This window comes from Somniosus microcephalus, chromosome 9 (assembly GCF_052327205.1).
Source record: "Somniosus microcephalus isolate GS21.2 chromosome 9, FLI_Smic_1.0, whole genome shotgun sequence".
In the NCBI taxonomy this organism is placed as follows: domain Eukaryota; kingdom Metazoa; phylum Chordata; class Chondrichthyes; order Squaliformes; family Somniosidae; genus Somniosus; species Somniosus microcephalus.
The window spans coordinates 199478365-199497081 of NC_140995.1; the positions used below are offsets into that span (position 1 = coordinate 199478365).

The following is an 18717-nucleotide window of genomic DNA, read 5'->3' on the forward strand; positions in this document are numbered from 1 at the left end:
TGCCGCTGCAGTTTGTTCAACAAGTCCAAATACAAAACCACAAGCTTTTAGATCCCCACCCCGGCCCCATAATTACCAGACTGCTGATAGCAGAAACACAAGTTAGCCATTTCATTAATGAAACTAGATTAATGCATCGATCGACAGTTCCGACAGGCCACAGCGAAAAATCGCATAGACCTCCTCAGAAGACAAACACGGGACACAACCAACAGAGTACACTTTGTTGTCCAGTACTTCCCCGGAGCGGAGAAACTACGCCATGTTCTTCGCAGCCTTCACATGTCATCGATGACGACGAACACCTCGCTAAGGCCATCCCCACGCCTCCACTACTCGCCTTCAAACAGCCACCTAACCTCAAACAGACCATCATTCGCAGCAAATTACCCAGCTTTCAGGAGAACAGCGACCACGACACCACACAACCCTGCCACGGCAACCTCTGCAAGACATGCCAGATCATCAACACAGATACCATCATCACACGTGAGGACACCACCCACCAGGTACATGGTACATACTCATGTGACTCGGCCAACATTGTCTACCTCATACGTTGCAGGAAAGGATGCCCCGGAGCATGGTACATCGGCGAGACCATGCAGACACTGCGACAATGGATGAACGGACACCGCGCAACAATCGCCAGGCAGGAGTGTTCCCTCCCAGTCGGTGAACACTTCAGCAGTCAAGGACATTCAGCCTCCGATCTTCGGGTAAGCATTCTCCAAGGCGGCCTTCGAGACACATGACAACGCAAAATCGTAGAGCAGAAACTGATAGCCAAGTTCCGCACTCACAAGGACGGCCTCAACCGGGATCTTGGGTTCATGTCACGCTACATGTAACCCCACCTGACGTAGGGTCATCCAGACTCGAGTCGTCGTTGGCTTGTTCTCTCTACACAGATGGGGCCGGACCTGCTGTGATTTCCAGCAAAGAAAATGTTTCTTGTCTGTTTTTTGTTTTTCATACAGACCCCAGCATCTGCAACATTTTACCCCTTGTGACCCCACCTCATTGTTCTTTGATGTAATGTTTTCCTGACTGACCTGTTTGGACACCATTCACACCTTTGATTGCTGTGATTATCTCTCTGCCGAGGTGTGATAAATGGCAGTTAGAAAGATTACCTGTAATCATCTGGCATTATTCTCTGACTATATAATCTGTGTCCATAGGCATCTCTCCACTTCACCTGACGAAGGAGCAGCACTCTGAAAGCTTGTGATTTCAAATAAAACTGTTGGACTATAACCTGGTGTTGTGACTTCTTAGATTAATGCACACATGCCTTCAAAATAAGTGGAGTTTCGAATAACAAAAATGACAACTGTAATGTCTATCTGAACAACATTTGATAACTAATGAATGGTGGCCAACTGAACCAAATATTGTTCTGCAATATCACTTATTTGAACATGACTGAAAGATGTCTCAATGTATCTATACTAATGTCAGGTATGTTTCGTGAAAGTGAACTGGGCAGGTTGAGAAAGCAGTTAAATAAGATTACGGGATCCTGGGCTTCATAAATAGAGGTATAGAGTACAAAATCGTAGACATTATGAGGAACCTATATAAAACATTGGTTCGGCCTCAACTGGGGTATTGGCCAATTCTGGGCACCGCACTTTGGGAAGGATGTGAAGGCCTTAGAGAGGGTGCAGATAAAATTTACAAGAATGATTCCAGGGATAAGGGACTTCAGTTACGTGGATAGACTGGAGAAGCTGGGGTTGTTCTCCTTAGAGCAGAGAAGATTAAGAGGAGATTTGATAGGAGTTCAAAATCATAAGGGATCTGGACAGAGTAGACAGAGAAACTGTTCCCATTGGCGGAAGGGTCGAGAACCAGAGGACACATTTTTAAGGTGATTGGCAGAAGAACCAAAGGCGACATGAGGAAAAACTTTTTTACGCAGCGAGTGGTTAGGATCTGGAATGCACTGCCTGAAAGGGTGGTGGAGGCAAACTCAATCACAGCTTTCAAAGAGGAGTTGGATAAGTACCTGAAAGAAAAAAATTGCAGGGCTATGGGGAAAGGGCAGGGGAGTGGGACCAGCTGAAGCACTCTTGCAGAGAGCCGGCATGGGCTCAATGGGCCAAATGGCCTCCTTCTGTGCTGCAACCATCCTGTGATTCTAACCAAAACCAAGTTCTCATACAGCTCCAAGATCATCTTGGAGAAGCAGCAGAAACTCCTCTTTTCCACTACTAATCATTTCCTCCCATCACCTCCTACTCCATTCCCCATTCTCACCACAGACTAATGCGAAGAGCTCATAGACATGTGTCTAAATTCAAGGGCATCAGCTGTACTTCCTCCAGCTTCTCTGACCCTTATCCCTTGACTTCCAGCCCTCCTCCCTTTCAAGTCCTAACCCTTTATGCCATTACTTCTGCCCCATCCCTAAACTTATCTTGCCCACGAGGCCCAGTGCCTACACCCTCAAAATCACCTTTCCGAACTCCTGACCACCCAAATTCCCTTCAATCCCATGCCCGCTGAAATTAACCTGTTGCTATTCTCTGGCATGGTCCCGAAGTCCTTCAAAACCATTGTAATCACCCTCCACTGCTTTCCAATTCCAATTCCAATTAAAATGCTTTATTGGCATGAAAGTTTACAGAGAACCATATTGCCAAAGCTTACATAGCAAAAAGGTACAGTTTTCCAACATTCTGTAGGTGTCAATCGATTTGACATTTGTTGGGTACATACAATATTACTTTTAAACAATATTAATTTTAAACAGTCTTTGTACTTCATTTGGTACGTTCAATATTAATTTTAAACAGTCTTAATTTTAAACAGTCCTCAGGTTGTGACATGTTGTTACATATTTGGCCCCAAGGTATGGTCTGTCTCCTTCTCCTAGGACTAATCTCAATTTTGACAGATCATCCAATTCCTTGAAATCTGGGGTTGTTTGGTTTAGCTTGTTGAATAATATGTTTCTTGATGTGTTGAATTTTTCGCATTTTAGGAGGAAATGCATTTCTGTTTCAACCTCGCCAGCCAGACATTGATCGCATATTCTATTCTCTCTAGGCTGCCAGGATTTCTTGTATCTGCCTTTTTCAATTTCCAGTTGGTGGTCGCTTAGTCTGTACCTGGTGAGGGTCTGTCTCTGTTTTGTGTCTCTGATGGTCGTGAGGTAGTCTGCCAGTTTATATTCTCTTTTTAGGGCCCGGTAACATTCTAATCTGCTTTGGCTTTCGGTTATTTTGTTCCAATGTTTCAGGTAGGTTTCTTTGCATTTTTTAATGATTTGGTTCACTCGGATTGGTGTTTGGACGGCTGTGTTGGTCTGGGGCTGGTCAGGGTCCGGCTGAGTACTTAGTTTCCGTAGCAGCTGACTCAGGGGACTCTTTTCTGGGTTTAGCTCTTGGGTCTGAAAGGCTTTGAAATGAAGGGTGTCTGGGGAGCTAGATTTGAGGTGATTTAGGAAGTTTAGTGCTCGTTTTTGGATGTTTATTATCAGTGGGTATCTGCCTAGTTCGGCTCTGCATGCATTTGTTGGCGTTTTTCTTTGGGTGCGAAGGATGCTTCGGCAGAATTCTGCATGTAGGGCTTCTATTGTATGTTTTTCCCATTTAGTGTAGCTTTGGTGATTTAGCGGGCCCCATACTTCACTACCGTACAGTGCAATGGGCAGGATTATGCTGTCAAATATTTTGAGCCAGATTTTGATTGGGATTTGGATGTTGTAGAATTTTCTTTTTATTGCATATAGGGCTCTTCGGGCTTTTTCTTTTAGTGCATTCACTGCTATGCTGAAGCTCCCTGATGCTGTAATAGTTAGACCAAGGTAGGTGTAGCTCATAGTGTGTCCTATAGTGATATCACTGAGGGTAAACTGGTATTTGTTTTCCTGACATCTGGGCCTTTTTTGAAAAATCATGATGTTGGTTTTCTTTAGATTTACTGTTAGAGCCCAATTTTGGCAGTATTTGTCGAGTAGGTCTAGTTGTTGCTGTAATCCCTGTTCTGTGGGAGACAGCAGAACCAGGTCGTCCGCATAGAACAGGGATTTCAATGTCTCTAATATCACCAGGTACCACCTCATTTCCAACCTTCCCTTTCTTTTTATAGTTCAGGAATTCATTACTGCCTCACAATCACACTACCAAGTTCAACACTCTCCATCATGCTTCTGCCAATCCACAGCACCAAGGCCACGTTTGTCAAAGTTACCAACATTATGTATGACTGTAACTTGCTGTCTCTCCTCAACCTCTACACCGCCTCTGACACCATCAATTAGTTCACCTCCATGGCACTGCTCTCAATGGAGGGAGGCGGCATGGTAGAGTTGAATGCCATTGATGTGCTTCTGGATGATGTCTCAAAGGGATAGCATGTAAATGATGAAGCGGACACGATCCAGAATGAAACCCAGAGCTGCAGAAGAGTGTGCATGGGCACCAAAGAAAAAGACGTCAACAAAATCACATTAATGACACTGCTCTTTTATGGTTCCACTTCTACTTGTCGCACTATGGACACTACATTGTCTCCAATGGCTTCTCGTGTCATGGCTGCATGGTCACTTCTTGTGTAACCCGGTTCCATCTTTGACCATGTGCTTTTCATTATTTACACACTAACTCCCCAGTGACATTCACTGGAAGCATAAGCTGAGTTTCACCTGTATATATACCAATAAATCAGCGCTACCATTCAGCCTTCATGGAAGGTCAGGAATTCCAGAGGGCTGTAGCATGGTTGCTAAAGACAGGTTGCTGAAGGTGGAGTTGGGGAATCTGGAAAGAAATGTATGCTAGTGTCAAAGTAACAGAGTATGGGACGGAGGAATTGGGAGAAAAGGGACTTCAAGGAGCAGGTGGTGGGCTTCATAGACAAGATACATTTAGAGAAGGCAGAGGGGGAGAAGGTGGGGTGGGGGGTGGTTGCTGTTGCAATTCTCCAACTGCTTACCTAATTTCAAGATCTCCAGCTAAATGTTGGCAAAATTCACAATGTTAAAATTGCTAGAACCACTGCCAACTACGAAACAATCTGGCAATATCATGTACCAACTATAATTTTCAGTAAGTTTAATTTACAGAAAATATATTTTGTAAGAATTTTTGATCATAAATCACATTATAGGTCATCATGTCACCTTAATAAACTAAAATCTGTCATTATATTGACTGTTATAGGCTAAGCTGCATTGCTAAGCACAAAGCCACTGTATAATTTCTGACCAATAATTCATCGACAGCCTAACCGCTTTGTTTTTCTGTAATAACCTAACTTATGTTATCCTTTAGAACTTATTTAATATTATTTAATATAACACATTTAATAATTCATTGGAAAAAGGTGTAGTGCCAGAGGACTGGCAGATAGCTAACTTAATACCTATATTTAAGAAGCGGGATAGAACACGTCCAGGGAATTATAGACCAGTCAGCTTAACATCGGTGGTAGGAAAAATAATGGAATCCCTACTAAAGGAGAAAATTGAAGAACATCTAGAAACCAAAAACATAGTACTGTAATGAATAGTCAGTATGGATTTCAAAAGGGAAAGTCTTGCTTGAGTAATTCAACCTCATTGAATTTTTTGAAGAGGTAACAGAGACAGTAGACAATGGTAATGCAGTAGATGTAATTTATCTAGATTTTCAAAAGGCCTTCGATAAGGTAACCCATAATAGACTGATGAACAAGGTCAGAGAATGCGGAGTATGGGGACAAGTAGCAGAATGGATAGAAAGCAGAGAGTAGGGGTAAAAGGTAACTATTCACAGTGGCAGAAGGTGTTCCACAAGGATCAGTGCTGGGACCACTGTTGTTCACAATTTATAGTAATGATTTAGACTTTGGAATCAAAAACACAATTTCTAAATTTGCAGATGACACCAAATTTGGGGGGGGGGGGGGGGCGGGTGGGGGGGAAGAGGAGATAGTCAATACTGAGGAGGACTGCAACAAATTACAGGAGGACATTAATAAACTTGCAGAATGGGCATATAATTGGCAAATGAAGTTCAACACAGATAAATGTGAGGTATTACATTTTGGTAGGAAGAATAGGGAGGTCATTTATTACTTGGAGGGTGCGAGTCTAGGTGGGGTAGAGGAACAAAGGGATCTTGGAGTACAAATACACAAATCACTAAAAGTTGCGACACAGGTTAGCAAGGCCATAAAAAAAGCAAACCAAGCACTAGGGTTTATTTCTACAGGGATAGAATTAAAAAGTAGGGAAGTTATGTTAAACCTGTATCGAACCTTGGTTAGACCACACTTAGCAGTGCGTACAGTTCTGGTCGCCATATTATAAAAAGGATATAGAGGCACTGGAGAGGGTGCAGAGAAGATTTACAAGGATACCAGAAATGCGAGGGTATACATATCAGGAAAGGATGAACAGGCTGGGTCTCTTTTCTCTTGAAAAAAGGCTGAGGGTTGATCTAATAGAGGTCTTCAAAATTATGAAAGGTTTTGATAGAGTGGGGAAGAGCATAACTAGAGGCCATCAATGTAAGATAATCAACAAGAAATCCAACGGGGAATTCAGAAGAAACTTCTTTACCCAAGGAGTAGTGAGAATGTGGAACTCATTACCACAGGGAGTGGTTGAAGCGAAAAGTATAGATGCATTTAAGGGGAGGCTAGACAAGCATGAGGGAGAAGGGAATAGAGGGTTATGCTGATAGATTTAGATGAGGAGAGACGGGAGGAGGCTCGAGTGGAGCATAAATGCCAGCATGGACTGGTTGGGCCTAATGGCCTGTTTCTGTACTGTATATCCTATGTAATCCTATGTTAAACTTGTAGGCTCATGAAATATAAAAGTTATTACAGCCTGCTAATGTACTGTAATTTGTTTACAGAGAACACTTAATTCTCAATGCAAAAAAAAATCTATTTCAGCTCCTGTACATATACTAATGCCCATTAAACTGGGTTTGGCATGAAATTAAATAAGCTGCAATGCCACCTAGTGGAAAATACCAGATTAAAAATCAACTGGAGCTGGTTTGATACATAGATATATATTGTATCAAACCATCTCCAGTTGATTTTTCATCTGGTATTTTCCAGTTATATATACATATAGTAATACTTATGAAACTTTAAGGATGTAAGCACGCTATGCATTCTGACCTTGCATGCTATAAAACTTAAAAACTAAGCAAGAGAGTAGTTAGCAAGAACTAGACAAAGTTTAAACCTTACCTACATATTCATTTTTAAACTCAACGTGTGGCAGTTGCAACCTATTAGTATGCAAATTTTTTATAAGAAACCTGTGCGAGACTATGGGAGACATTTCCCCGTGTTGCATTTCAAAAGTAATTCATTTGGGAGGCACTCAGTGACATTGGCATGATAGCATGGGGCTGTATGAAATCGAAGTTTAAAAAAAAATTACAAACCATCCAAGGAGAAATGCATTATTTGAAAGTAAAACGCTGCAGGCACCTAGCAATGCAGTGTGTTAGACACTAACCTTTTACCTCTGGGTTCAATTCTAGCCCAGACTGTTGAGGTGAAAGTCTCCTGTGTCAGCGTCATGGGATGACAGCACAAACAATCCTTAATTCAGTACTAATTAGCAATCTCACGCTGAAAGACTACAGAATAGCTGGTGTGGGAGATGGAACAAGTGTTATACTACTGCAATAGAGGTGCTCTTCTGAAGTTGGGGCTGAGGCATGCTATTGGGGCAAAGTGGAGCAAACTTCTCCCTTTGCTTGATGCTAACACTGGGTGCCTACAATGAGAACAGTTCCATTGCCTAGCACCAATATCCCTACCCCATGAGACATAATCTGATTTAACAAGTGTAAAAATACCTCTTAACTAAATGAGAAATTCAAGCAAGTGGGCTTGGATTGTGTGTGACACAACAAGAATGCTATTACAAGCAACAAAGAGGAATTGTTGAAAAGCAAAAGGCTATTTTTGGGATAGTAAGTGAAAAGATATGAACACAAAACAAATAAATAGTGAACAATGCAAAATATAGTCGTGACAGCACTCACTCTAAGTTCATACGATTTGGATTAAATTGGTTGTGTGTGAAAGGTGAAACTGAGCTGGTGAGAAATGCAGTTAAAAATAAACTGCATCCAAGTTTATTAGACACAGAAAGCATTAGAATTCTGGTATCTTGACAAAAGTACATTTTCATGCAATACCAGAGGCACATTTACCTTACAGCTCAACTTCAGCAGCAGTGCCGCAAGATAAATGAAGCTGCACAGCTTCCAGCCTCCACCTGAAATGATGTTTTTTTCCTGTGCCTATGAAGGCAGCAATGCCAAAGCAGCAAAATAAACACTGCTTCTAAAAGCACCAATCCACCCACCCCCACCCCCCCCAACACTTTTTTTTTTCTTTTCAGCCACGTTTCAATCGCTGGACCATACAAACCTTGGTCATTCATCTGGGAAGATTTGTAATCCAGAAAATGAACCTGCCAGTTATGACTTTCTAATAATTACCTAATCTTGCTCATGTTGTTGGTACAACAAAATCTATCCATCACAAATAGGATGGATTCGAGGGCAGCATGAGACCCAGATTACAGGATCACTTCTACTTGAAGCAATTCTGTAATGTAAATGCAATATAAGAAATGGTGTAGCAATTCAGCATCAAGTCAAATCTTTTATGCATGTTACTGAATGGGGGGGGGGAATGCCTTTAACATTACAAAATATAAATATTTGGGTACCCCGGTGGTTCAATGTATGAATGCACCACTTGGTGCGGTGCTGAACCAGGTCATCAGGAAGATCCCAGAGACAATCCTTTGTAAGTGCGGTTAGCCTATCGCAGTTTGGACAGCAGTGGAGGCATTACAATTGGCCTCAGTATCCCCTGGCTGGAGAGATGGAGGAAAAAGAAAATTCAGCTAATGCTCCTGATCACTACACAGTTACTGCTGCAGTAATTTGCCTTTGTGGACGTCAAGTGATTGGGCTTAGCTCTGATGTGCCCATTCCCCGACCCAAAAACAAAATGGCCCATCATTGTCTTGGCTCATTTGTGATGTACCAAAGAACTTTTGGAACTTGTAAAACTATACTTCAACATCACTACCTTGCAACAGGAGGTCAGAAAAAAGAGAGACGTTTCAGCGACTAAAGTATAAATCTTCAAAATGAATAATCTGAAGTGAGAAGATGTTTGCGAAGCAGAACGTCAGTTGGTTTATCCAAATGCAATAATGGGTATCAAGAACAAAAAATGCATTACTTCTGTACAGCACCCTCTAAACTTTTTGCAATGTTTTTTCACCAACTGTCAGAATCAGTTTTGCTTCTCTTTTAAACACCAGAGAACACTTGCAGATGCATCATGTTCTGAGATTCAGTGGACCCAAATGGTACTTTCTTTTCTTTTGTGGTTGTATGTACTGTTTCATAAGTAAGAGAAGACCTTCAAAAACTATGCAAGAACCCTATAAAAAGCACAGAAAGATGCTACATGTTCTAAAAGAGTTGTATCGGTTTCAGACACAGCTTTTATTTCTTTTGCTCTGATATATTAAAAAAAAATTTGCCTGATTTTTCTTAAAAGCAAGGCGACGTCCATATTCGCAGAAAGCTGTAGCTCGCTTATTTTGCTTTAAAATTTGCATATCAGCTTTAGTTGGCATCACATCGCTAACCAGGATAACAAACATAAAACAAGTTTTGAGTTGTCATTGTGCACAATAATGTTTTTTGTTTCACACTTGTACTGTAAACAATAAATTCATGCAAATTACTTTGCTACGCAAATGCTCTTCAAATGATCTGTCAAGAATTTAGATTGCCACTAATAAGGTAACCAAAACTTTGCAAAAAGTAGTATAGTTCTCTTAATTTATTTGCTTTTGTAATGAAGGAGCACCGTAAGATGTAGTGCATTAGGCACCACAGTGCTAACTATCATGGGGAAACTATAGCACAAGATCTCCACCATACAAAGTCAGTAAAAGAACACACTCGGAGAAACAGCTTGCTCTCATCAATGTAATGACACAGAAATGAATGGGTGGGGGGGGGTGGGAAGAGAAAGGGGAGCACATACTTGTTCTGAAGCAGAGTAGCTGCAATACAATATTATGCTGGTTCTTAGTGACAGTGATTCATTTGTAATGTCAGTAACAGAGTGGACCAACTGTTCAGTGCTACAATGTTATGACAACCGTCAATAGTTACAAATCCCCATTTACAATCTCAGAATATGCCGTTTCTGAACACATCAGAACTACCTGTTGACAGCGTATAATACTCAGTCATTTATAGTGCTGGAATACATCAGTCAGAGGCAGTAGCATTTGCAGCAGGAAATCCGATATAGCCAAGTTAATCCAATGTACAGTTTTCCTGTTCTTTTATCAAAATGAAAACTTCAGTGAAATCAAGACGCTCTTATTATGGAAGTAAGCTGGGATGTTTGCCTCTAACCCTCTAACCGGAGTTCGGATGCGACCACCTCGCAGCCAAAACTGCTCAATGCTCCTTGTTCTAAAGCTCCCATCGCACTAGCTGTTTGCTTGTGTCCTGATGCTCTGGAGAACGTTGCCAGCTGGTACAGTAACCAGCTGATGTACATTCAATACTGCTCAACATTTATTGCATCTGAAGTGGCCTTGAGCATATAATAGTACACAAACTGAAGTAAAGAACTAAGTTTTACTCCATTTAAAGTTATTCTAAAGGTAGTTCAGTTAACCCCTTAAATGTATAAAAATAATAATGGCCATTTAACAATTGTATTTTAAAAATCTCAGGTTGAAGATATAGGAAGTGGATCTGAATGGTAGTATTTGTCCTCAATATCCTGGAGGAAACTTTTCCCACCTATTATGTGGAACTTTTGCACTATTGTTTAGAGTCCTTGGTTAAAAATAGTAAACAATCGTTCAGGAAAACATCAAATTTGGAAGTGGGAAATGTAATTTTGGAACATTTTGCCTGATGGTACGACTAACACAGGAAGGTGACAACATCTGCAACAAAGTCAGCAAAACAAGCCGTTAATAAGGGATTATGAACTAAGTAACATACCATTTTGTAAGCCCATCCAGAGCTGCTTATGATCCTTTTTCTGCATCTCATTGATTACTTGGCTTTTGTGCTTTAAGGCATCAGCTTCTTTAATGCAAGACATAAAGTGAGCTTCAACAGCATCTTTCGTGAGGTAATGAAGAAGTTCCGTTTCAGGAAAATTCTGGAAAAATATTAAAGCACACAATTGTACTCCAAGTAAGCAAGTGTACAATTTATTCCACCAGCTCTGGGCAAAAAGAAAATAGAAATTTAATTTTAAAACAGGTGATGCTGCTCCACATTAGTGATAATGCAAACAATAGAACTGTAGGTAGCAGTCACTCAAAACTGGCTTATCATACATCATGTTTCTGAACACATCTTAAAAATATACTAGAAAGATAGAACACTGATCATTTTAAGTTCTTGTAATCATTAAAAAATACAACCTTTTTTAATAAACTCCCCCTCCGCAATGGCTCAATTAGTTTATCCAGTAACTAGCTGAGCCTTTCAAATTAGCAGTCTCAGATTCAACCTTTGGTCTGTGCGGAGTTCTCTCTCATATGGGGCTGTGGTTGGGGCAGGGTTGGTTTGCAGGAGGGAAAATTGGCAAGGGCCCCACTCTTGGCCATTCAATCACTCTTGCTGGAAGTGCATGAGTGCACACGAGATGACAGGATTAAGTTTGACTACGCTGAAGGCTGGGTAGACAAGCCTGCTGGTGCTTATTGTTAAGGCTCACACACAATCAAAAGAAATAATGGCACAGTTTCTGTTTATATTAATCATTTCTTTTCGTATTTCATAGAATCAACCATTACCCTTTGCTTCTTACCACTGAGCCAATTTCGGATCCAACTTGCCACTTTCTCTTGGATCCCATGGGCTTTTAATTTTCTGACCAGTCTGCCATGTGGGACCTTGTCAAAAGCCTTGTTAAAATCCATATAGACTACATCAAATGCGCTACCCTCGTCGACCCTCCTTGTTACCTCCTCAAAAAATTTAATCAAGTTAGTCAGACACTACCTTCCCTTAACAAATCCATGCTGACTGTCCTTGATTGATCCGTGCCTTTCTAAATGACGATTAATACTGTCCCTCACAATTTTTCCCAAAATTTGCCCACCACTGAGGTTAGGCTGACTGGCCTGTAATTACGCAGTCTATCCCTTTCTCACTTTTTAACAACAGTACAATGTTAGCAATCCTCTAGTCCTCCGGAACCACATCTGTAGCCAGAGAGGATTGAAAAATGATGGTCAGATCTTCCACTATTTCATCCCTTACTTCTCTTAACAGCCTGGGATACATTTCATCCAGGTCTGCCGATTTATCTACTTTCAAAGATGTTAAACCCCTTAATACTTCCTCTCTCACTATGTTTATTTCATCCAATATTTCACACTCCTCCTTAACTACAATGTCTGCATCGTCTCTTTTGTGAAGACAGGTGCAAAGTATTCATTAAGAACCATACCCACGTCTTCCGCCTCCACACACAGGCTACCTTTTTGGTCTCTGATAGGCCCCACTCTTTCGTTAGTTATCCTCTTGCTCTTTATGTATTTATAAAACATCTTTGGGTTTTCCTTGATTTTACTTGCCAATATTTTCTCATACCCACTCTTTGCTTTCCGAATTTCCTTTTTAATTTCACCTCTGCACTTTCTATACTACTCTAGACTTTCTGCAGTACTGAGCTCTCGGTATCTGACATAAGCTTCCCTTTTTTGCCTTATCCTACCTAGTATGTCCCTTGACATCCAGTGGGCCCTAGATTTCGGAGCCCCATCCTTTTTCTTTGTGGGAACATATTTGCTGTAAACCCTCACTATCTCCTCCTTGAATGCCTCCCACTGCTCTGACACTGATTTACCTTCAAGTAGCTGTTTCCAGTCCACTTTTGCTAAATCACATCTCAGCTTAGTCAAATTGGCATTTCCCCAATCGAGAATTTTTACTCCTGGTCTATCTTTATCCTTTTCCATAACTAGGCTAAATCTAATTGAATTATGATAACTACCACCACAATGCTCTCCCACTGATACCCCTTCCACCTGCCCAGCTCCATTCCCTAAAATTAAGTCCAGAACCACCCCCACTCTTGTTGGGCTTGCTACATACTTGATAAAAAAGTTCTCCTGAATATTTTTAAGAATTCTGCATGCTCTATACCTTTTACACTGAATTTATCCCAGTTAATATTAGAGTAGTTGAAATCCCCTACTATTACTACCCTATTGTTGTTGCACTTCTCAGAAATTTGTCTACATATTTGCTCTTCCATCTCTCTCTGACTATTTGGGGGTCTATAGTACACTCCCAGCAGTGTGATTGCCCCTTTTTTGTTCTTCAGTTCAACCCATATGGCCTCATTTGGTGATCCTTTTTACATATCATCCCTCCTCACAGCTAGAATTGTTTCTTTAACCAAAATTGTGATCCCCCTACTTTCCCCCCCCCCCCCTCATCTGAAAACCCTGTAACCAGGAATGTTGAGCTGCCATTCCTGCCCTTCTTTCAGCCATGTCTCAGTAATAGCTCCGATATCACACTTCCACGTGTCTATCTGTGCCCTCAGCTCATCTGCCTTATTCACTAGGCTCCTTGCATTGAAGTATATACCACTGAGCACTGCCAGGCCCCTTTGTTGTCTATTTTCTAGCTTTTGTTTCCTCTGCCTTCCAAATTCACTTACTAATTCTCTGTCTTCCATTTCCAGCTTTGCTTCTTTCCCTTCTGAATCTACGCTCAGGTTCCCATTCCCCTCCCAAGCTCAGGTTCCCATCCATGGTATTTGTTTTTTGGTGTAACCATTTACAATACATTACAAAGTACAAGATTAAACAGTGCCAAATTAAGTACAAAGTTTAATTTTTCATACATGTAACATCCTGTTTTTGCTAATTAACTTCAAATGCTAACACTTCAAATGTAATAAGAAAGAACTTGCATTAATATAGCGTCTTTCACAACCTCAGGACACCCTAAAGAAGCACTTTACAGTCAATGAAGTACTTTTGATATGTCGTCAATGAAGTAGTTTTTGCAATTTAGGGAAACGTGGCAGCCAACTTACACACAGCAAGATCCCAGAAAGAACAATGAGATAATGACCAGATAATCTGTTTTTAGTGAATGTTGGTTGAGGGATAAATATTGGCCAGGACACCAGGGAGAACCCCCCTGCTCTTCTTCCAATAGTGCTATGGGTATTTTGTATCCACCTGAGGGGGCAGACAGGGCCTCAGTTTAATGTTTCATCTGAAAAATGGCACCTCCAACAGTGCACCACTCACTCAGTACAGTACTGAAGCGTCAGCTTAAATTCATAAGCTCAAGTCTCTGGAGTGGGATTTGAACCCACAACTTTCTGACCCAGAGGCAAGGGTGCTACCACTGAGCCAAGGCCGACACCTTCTTTGTCTCAGTTTGCCCTTCTTTACTGGATTGCTCAATATTGATTAGTTTGCATACAATTCAGTATTTTTTCATTACCTTGCTCTTTTTGATATACTTCACCTACCTGTTCAGTTGTGACTTGCTGCAGCTTTATTAATACAAACAATTGAGCAGTGAAATGTGACACATACTCCACATTTCAAGTTTAATGCCAGAGGCGTGAGAAGACACGGGCATGCACTGGATTTAATACATATTTATATTAAAAATTAAGTATAGTGTGCACTTCCTGTAAGTACAACACTTACTTCCTCTAAAAATTTCCCATCACATTATTATGCTTATCTCTGATTAGCCCATCCCCACAATGGTTCTCCCAGGTACCAACTCCAAATGACTGACTGGATCACATGATGCGGTTCCAGTATTGGTCCTGCCAGCCTCAGTCTCCAAAGTCCACTGTTCAAGTGCCCTGAGAAAATTCTCCTTTTTGTACTGAACCTCTACCTTCGTCTGCCTGATAGCCGTAATCTCCGTAATACGTTGGCAAATGTAATAGCAACTTGCATTTACATGGTGCTTTTAATATAGAAAATAGTCATAAGACAGTTCACAGAGAGTTCATACAAAAAACTGGACGACGAGCCAAAGAATGAGATGCTAAGGAATTACCAAAAGCTTGGTCAGAGGTGGGTTTTAATGAGGGTCTTAAAGGAGATGGGGGTTTAAGAATGCCAGAGCATGCGGCCGAGATGCATCCCACCTCCACTTGCCCAGTCATTGGAAGCTGTGCCCTGCCGTCTAAACTCCATACTCTGGACTTCCTCCATAAACCTCTCTGTCCCGCCACGTTGCTTTCCTCCCTGAAGACCCTCCTTAAAACCAACCTCTTTGACCAAGGTCACCCCTCCAAATATCTCTTCCTTTGGCTCAGTGTCCATTTTTGTCTGAGTACGCTTCAGTGAAGCGCTTTGGAATGTTTTTCAACATTAAAAAGGTGCCAAAAAATACAAGTTGCTGTTGTTCTTCACATACTAGCATGGGGTCTTCAATGCCCACTTAAACACACAGATAGGGGCCTCAGTCTACAGTCTCAAAAGAATGACAGTGCACCCTCAGTACTGCACTGAAGTATCAGCTAGGATTATGTGCTCAAGTGATATATATTTTTTCCTTATTTACATTCCACCACCTCAAAGACTTCACAAACTCTTCCTTAATTCTTCCAACATCGTTAATCCAATAGAGTGCAATACTGTTACATTCCGGTTGTACATTGTGATTACCTATTGGCAGAAACAAAAGCAGCAAACTGAAATTTGTACTACCCGGACCCCAGTCATAGTGGTACTAAAGCAGTAGTTCTTCACTTAACATTCTTCAACTCAATGGTCCCGAATTTGCGGCCTTTGAAATTGACCGCAAGTTCAGGATTTCGCATGCGTTAGATTGCAACTTGCGATCGGTCAGGTTCCGACTGCGCATCGGCTTCGCTGCATGTTTCACCTACCCATTCAAATCAACGTGCTGGTGAAAAATTGCCTACTGCGCACTAATTACCCTGAAAATGTTTATGTCTGGTGCAAACAGGCGCAGGAGCCTGTTGCACAGCGCAAGGGATGGGGGAATTAGAACATTTTATTAGTTGGCGGCTGCTGACTGACCTGTTGAGTGTTTCCAGCATTTTCTGATTAAAAATTTACTGGCCAGACACAAGGCTCTTTACATGTGTCAAAATCTTTCCCGGTGAGTTTTTGAACCCAGAAATTAAGCACAGTAAACACCAGCAATCGGCACTCTACAGATTGGATATATTGGTTTAAGGGCAAATTTTGTGTGTGCCCATTATTTCTCAACATACTACAATGAAAAGAACCTACTGATTTATAGAAACATTTTGTACTGGGATTTGCTACTTTATGGGCACAATTCAAATAATGGAGCATCTAATCTAATACGGAGTAGATAAGAACTGTATATCTAACAAGTACAGTATTATTTACACATAGTTATGAAAGATGTTTGATCAAATGTCTATCAGGCATAACCAAAATATAGCAGGCCAGACAACATCCGTGGAGAAAGAGAGTCAACGTTTCAGGTCGAAACCCTTCGTCAGGACTGAAAAAGCACAGGAAATGAAACAGATTAAAAGGCCAGTTTGGGGGCTGGGAAATGGGGATGAGAGAACAAAAGAGAGGTAAAGAGACATTAAGAGGTATTCAAAATGAGACGAGATGGTGATAGGATTAGTGGAGAGACAAATGACGGCTCTAGATTAGGTGTGAAATGTGCTGGCAGAATGAGACACAGCTGCCATGTGGGAGAGAAAAAAAAGGGGGAAGGGCCAAAACAAAGGTGTGGATAAAAAAATATGTAAAAATGTAATAGGGGCCGAGGTTATGATCTGAAATTGTTGAACTCGATACCGAGTCCGGAAGGCTGCAGTTACAATATTCATGGAAAACATGGAAACAGCATTTATGTGAAATCTGATGTTGATGCCTTACTAACTACTTTGCCACACTGTGACATTGTAAGAGTCAATCACTTTAAAGTTGCAAATGCTTATAGACCTCCAGATGAAGCCTGAAATGCCCTTTCTTTACCAGCATCCATTCATCTATGTCAGGGACTTCAACAGCTATCATAGCTCATGGGGGTACAGATAATCAGACAAAATGAACTGGATCTCATTATCTGTGCTTCTTGCCTGATCCCAAGCAACCAATCACATTTTCCTCTGCACGGCGGAGACAAGGCTATTTATTGGACCTCAGCTGGGTCACCTCAGCGGGGAACAACCGTTATCGGCACCCTCCGGAATTCTTGGAAACTTTCCACACAGTGAGCACCATCCCATTCTTACTTGGAGTGATGATTCCTATAACTACTATCCCAACACTGTGGTGGAACTACAGAAAAGCAGATGGGAAAAAGTACTCAAGAGCTGACTGACAAGTGTATAGTGTGCATACCACATAATACTCCTGTATTACTCTTACACTCACTTCTCCAATGCAGTCTTCAAAGCAGCCACTACGTGGGGAATGTGCAGTCTTCTGAAACAGCGTGAAGAATCTGATGGCTCAGAGATAGCAAACCACCCGAAAGCCTCAATGCCAGTCACAGGGAACAATCGGAAGAAGCTACATCAGATATCGACATGAAGTCTAGTAGAAAAGTGAGATCACTCATAAGGGAGCAGCATATAAACCACCACCCAAATCAATATAAAGTGTCCCCGAACAATGCCACACACGCCAACAATATCATGGCAAACGCCCAAGGAGGAACTCTTTAAAGAATCAGTAAAGTGGAAGCGGCACGGCTACAGACCAGTCACATCTCTGAGTGAAAAATACATCTCCCAGCCATTCTCCACCGAGGCAGTGGAGAGAGCACCAAGTTTCCCGAAAGCAGGAAAAGCTTGTGGCCTTGACAAGATTTAATCAGAAATGCTACTACACATTGGAAAGAAGAACATGTAATGCCAGTCAATCTTTATGTCCCATGTCATTCAAGAGTAAGATTTTTTTTATTCATTGATGGGATGTGGGCGTCGCTGGCTAGGCCTGCATTTAGTGCCCATCCCTAATTGCCCTTGAGAAGATGGTGGTGAGCCATCTTCTTGAACCGCTGCAGTCCATATGGTGTAGGTACACCCACAATGCTGTTAGGAAGGGAGTTCCAGGATTTTGGCCCAACGACAGTGAAGGAACGGCGATACAGGTCCAAGTCAGGATGGTGTGTGGCTTGGAGGGGAACTTGTAGGTGGTGATGTTCCCATGCATCTGCTGCCCTTGTCCTTCTAAGTGGTAGAGGTCACGGGTTTGGAAGGTGCTGTTGAAGGAGCTTTGGCGAGTTGCTGCAGTGCATCTTGTCGATGGTACACACTGCAGCCACAGTGCGCCGGTGGTGGAGGGAGTGAATGTTGAAGGTGGTGGCTGGAGTGCCAATCAAGCGGGCTGCTTTATCCTGAATGGTGTCGAGCTTCTTGAGTGTTGTTGGAGCTGCACTCATCCAGGCAAGTGGAGAGTATTCCATCACACTCCTGACTTGTGCCTTGTAGATGGTGGAAAGGCTTTGGGGAGTCAGGAGGTGAGACACTCGCTGCAGAATTCCCAGCCTCTGGCCTGCTCTTGTAGCCACAGTATTTATATGGCTGGTCCAGTTCAGTTTCTGATCAATGGTAACCCCCAGGATGTTGATAGTGGGGGATTCAGCGATGGTAATGCCATTGAATGTCAAGGGGAGATGGTTAGAGTCTCGCTTGTTGGAGATGGTCATTGCC

General features: G+C 41.8%; 1 protein-coding gene across 2 annotated transcripts in view; it reads right to left on the reverse strand.

The window, feature by feature from the left end:
• atg5 (ATG5 autophagy related 5 homolog (S. cerevisiae)) overlaps positions 1–18717 on the reverse strand; it is a 272449-nt gene that overhangs the window by 177079 nt on the left and 76653 nt on the right. For both annotated transcript variants that reach the window (XM_085997734.1, XM_085997735.1), the window contains exon 5: positions 11034–11196. In XM_085997734.1, coding sequence (XP_085853860.1) covers positions 11034–11196 — 163 coding nt within the window. The remainder of the gene's footprint in view (positions 1–11033; positions 11197–18717) is intronic.